The 3,475-nt window shown below is 53.6% G+C and overlaps 1 protein-coding gene across 1 annotated transcript; it reads right to left on the minus strand.

Annotated features, from left to right (window-relative positions):
• Positions 1 to 3,049: 3,049 nt before the first annotated feature.
• On the minus strand, positions 3,050 to 3,475 carry LOC137536922 (histone H3). The gene has a single exon (XM_068259096.1). The coding sequence runs from the start codon at positions 3,473 to 3,475 to the stop codon at positions 3,065 to 3,067; it is 411 nt and encodes a 136-aa protein (XP_068115197.1). The 3' UTR covers positions 3,050 to 3,064.

Below are 3,475 nucleotides of genomic sequence, written 5' to 3' on the forward strand. Positions count from 1 at the left end.
CAACAGGTATGCAGTGGCGGGTTCACTGAACAGAACAGGTATACAGTGGCGGGTTCACAGAACAGGTATGCAGTGGCAGGTTCACTGAACACAACAGGTATGCAGTGGCGGGTTCACTGAACACAACAGGTATGCAGTGGCGGGTTCACTGAACACAACAGGTATGCAGTGGTGGGTTCACTGAACAGGTATGCAGTGGCGGGTTCACTGAACAGTACAGGTATACAGTGGCGGGTTCACTGAACACAACAGGTATGCAGTGGCGGGTTCACTGAACAGGTATACAGTGGCGGGTTCACTGAACAGAACAGGTATACAGTGGTGGGTTCACAGAACAGGTATGCAGTGGCAGGTTCACTGAACACAACAGGTATGCAGTGGCGGGTTCACTAAACAGGTATACAGTGGCGGGTCCACTGAACAGAACAGGTATGCAGTGGCGGGTTCACTGAACACAACAGGTATGCAGTGGTGGGTTCACTGAACATGTATGCAGTGGTGGGTTCATAGAACAGGTATGCAGTGGTGGGTTCACAGAACAGGTATGCAGTGGTGGGTTCACAGCACAGGTATGCAGTGGTGGGTTCACAGAACAGGTATGCAGTGGTGGGTTCACAGCACAGGTATGCAGTGGCAGGTTCACTGAACAGGTATGCAGTGATGGGTTCACAGCACAGGTATGCAGTGGCAGGTTCACTGAACAGGTATGCAGTGATGGGTTCACATCACAGGTATGCAGTGGTGGGTTCACAGAACAGGTATGCAGTGGTGGGTTCACAGCACAGGTATGCAGTGGCGGGTTCACTGAACAGGTATGCAGTGATGGGTTCACAGAACAGGTATGCAGTGGCAGGTTCACTGAACAGGTATGCAGTGGTGGGTTCACAGAACAGGTATGCAGCCAGCCAGGAACAAGTTAAGCCTAACTAATCTTTCCCTGAGAGACAGTCTGCAGCAGCTCGCCCTACTCTCACTAACGCAGGGCAGGCAGCACACGAGTGACCGTAATGGCCGCCGCTGCCTGCCTTATATAAGGGGGGGTGGGGCTCCAGGGGCTAGTGTAGCCTAATTGGCTACACTGGGCCTGCTGACTGTGATGTAGAGGGTCAAAGTTGACCCTCAAGGTGCATTATGGGGCGAACCGAACTTCCGCAAAGGTTCGCCAGCGGGACGCGAACGCGAACCACCGAAGTTCGCGTGGAACCGTTCGCCGGCGAACCGTTCGGCCTATCTCTATCTGGGAATTGTCTCCTTTTTAATTTTTACCTACTACTATGTAGAAAGGAAGCGTGCTCGCAGGAGATGGTAGGGGCACCCTCTACTCATGAGAAGGCAAAGGAAGGGAGAGTTCCAGACCCTCTACCAGTACCTTAGACGACACCCAGAGAAGTTCTACAGCTATACCTGGATGTTCATACCCCTGTCAGTATCCAGACCTAAACACCCCACCCTCACCCCCACAACACCTCACCCCTGTATACCTAGCTAAACACTCCACCCCCACCCTCCACAAAACACCCAGACCCCTCTAAACACACCTCCCCCATCCTCCAATGCTGGGCCCATGTGTCACCATCCAAAATGGCCACTATCACCATAGAAAACGCTACGGAAGTGGGGTAGATAGGCTGGATTTTATAGCCAGTGTGTTGTGTCATTTCAGTTTCTCATTGGTTTCTGCTGTGCGGATGGTGTAGTCAGGATCCGGTCCGGGTGCGGCGGCCGGATGAAACGTACGGCAAAAATAGCGCAGGTTGGAAAAATCCGGACCGTGGCCCAGGAACGGACTAGTGTGTACGGATCCATAGAGTTACATTGGATCGTTGAACGTCCGTTCCGTTTGTACAGTATACGGTCCGGATCCGGTCCGGAAAATCCTGATGGCGAACGCCAATGTGAACCAGGCCTTACACACATAGAAATGATAATAATTTGATAATGTAAAATCTGTACATACAAATAAAATATGACAAATCATAAAGTTGCAAGCTTCTAGAATAACATTTCAAAGACTAATGTTGTCAATGTTTATCAGGCACCCTTTTAACCTCCCTGGCGGTAAGCCCGTGCTGAGCACGGGCTATGCCGCCGGAAGGCACCGCTCAGGCCCCGCTGAGCCGATTTGCATAATTTTTTTTTTTGCTACACGCAGCTAGCACTTTGCTAGCTGCGTGTGCAATGCGATCGCTGCCGCTACCCGCCGATCCGCCGCTATTCGTCTCGTCGCGGCCGCCACCCCCCCCCCCCAGACCCCGTGCGCTGCCTGGCCAATCAGTGCCAGGCAGCGCTGTGGGGTGGATCGGAGTCCCCTATGACGTCAGGACATCGGTGACGTCATCCCACTCGGTCGCCATGGCGACGGGGTAAGCCCTCCAGGAGATCCCGTTCTTTGAATGGGATCTCCTGATCTCTGAAGGCGATCGGAGGGGCTGGGAGGATGCCGCTGAGCAGCAGCTATCATGTAGCGAGACCTTGTCGGTCGCTACATGAAAAAGAAAAAAAAAAACCCGATTTGCTGCCCCCTGGCGGATTTTTAGCTAACCGCCAGGAGGGTTAATGATAAAGGCATCTATGGCGGTGCCCTTTTCATCCACTAGCCGCCGGCGTCCTTTTGAGCTGGGGGACTCAACCAGTCACTGTGCACCTCTTTGCTTGCGCTCCTTCTTATTGCTTGGAGCATTCTAGGCATGCACATTGCGCAGTAGCAATTTTTGCTTGTGCAATATACTCCTGGCAGAGGAAGCAGAATAGAGAAGGCACAGGGCATGCCATAGGAAGGAGGGGGAGTAAGGGACCAGGTAGACTTCAGGGGGGGGGGGGGGGTGTCAATAGAAAAAAAAAAATATATATATATATATATATATATGCCTATTCACTTCTAGCTACAGCCCTGCAGAAGTATTAATCCTGTACATTTGCTCGGTATCCTACAGGCAGAATATTGTTACTGTACTCTACAGAACAGCTGCTCTGGTGGTGACAGCAGCACAACAGCTCTGTATGGAGAATGTTGGGGTGGCTCTGAAAAGAGCCTTTGTGTTGTGGGTGAGAATGTGTGACGTGCTTATGCCCTCTCGCCGCGGATCCTGCGGGCCAGCTGGATGTCTTTGGGCATGATGGTGACCCTCTTGGCGTGGATGGCGCACAGGTTGGTGTCCTCGAAGAGCCCCACCAGATAAGCCTCGCTGGCCTCCTGCAGAGCCATGACGGCCGAGCTCTGGAAGCGCAGGTCGGTCTTGAAGTCCTGGGCGATCTCCCGCACCAGGCGCTGGAAGGGCAGCTTGCGGATCAGCAGCTCGGTGGATTTCTGGTAGCGGCGGATCTCTCGGAGAGCCACTGTACCGGGCCGGTAGCGGTGAGGCTTCTTCACTCCTCCGGTGGCCGGGGCGCTCTTTCGGGCGGCTTTGGTGGCCAGCTGCTTGCGGGGAGCTTTCCCTCCGGTGGACTTGCGGGCGGTCTGCTTGGTTCTGGCCAT

The sequence above is a fragment of the Hyperolius riggenbachi genome, chromosome 10 (genome assembly GCF_040937935.1).
Source record: "Hyperolius riggenbachi isolate aHypRig1 chromosome 10, aHypRig1.pri, whole genome shotgun sequence".
Lineage (NCBI taxonomy): Eukaryota > Metazoa > Chordata > Amphibia > Anura > Hyperoliidae > Hyperolius > Hyperolius riggenbachi.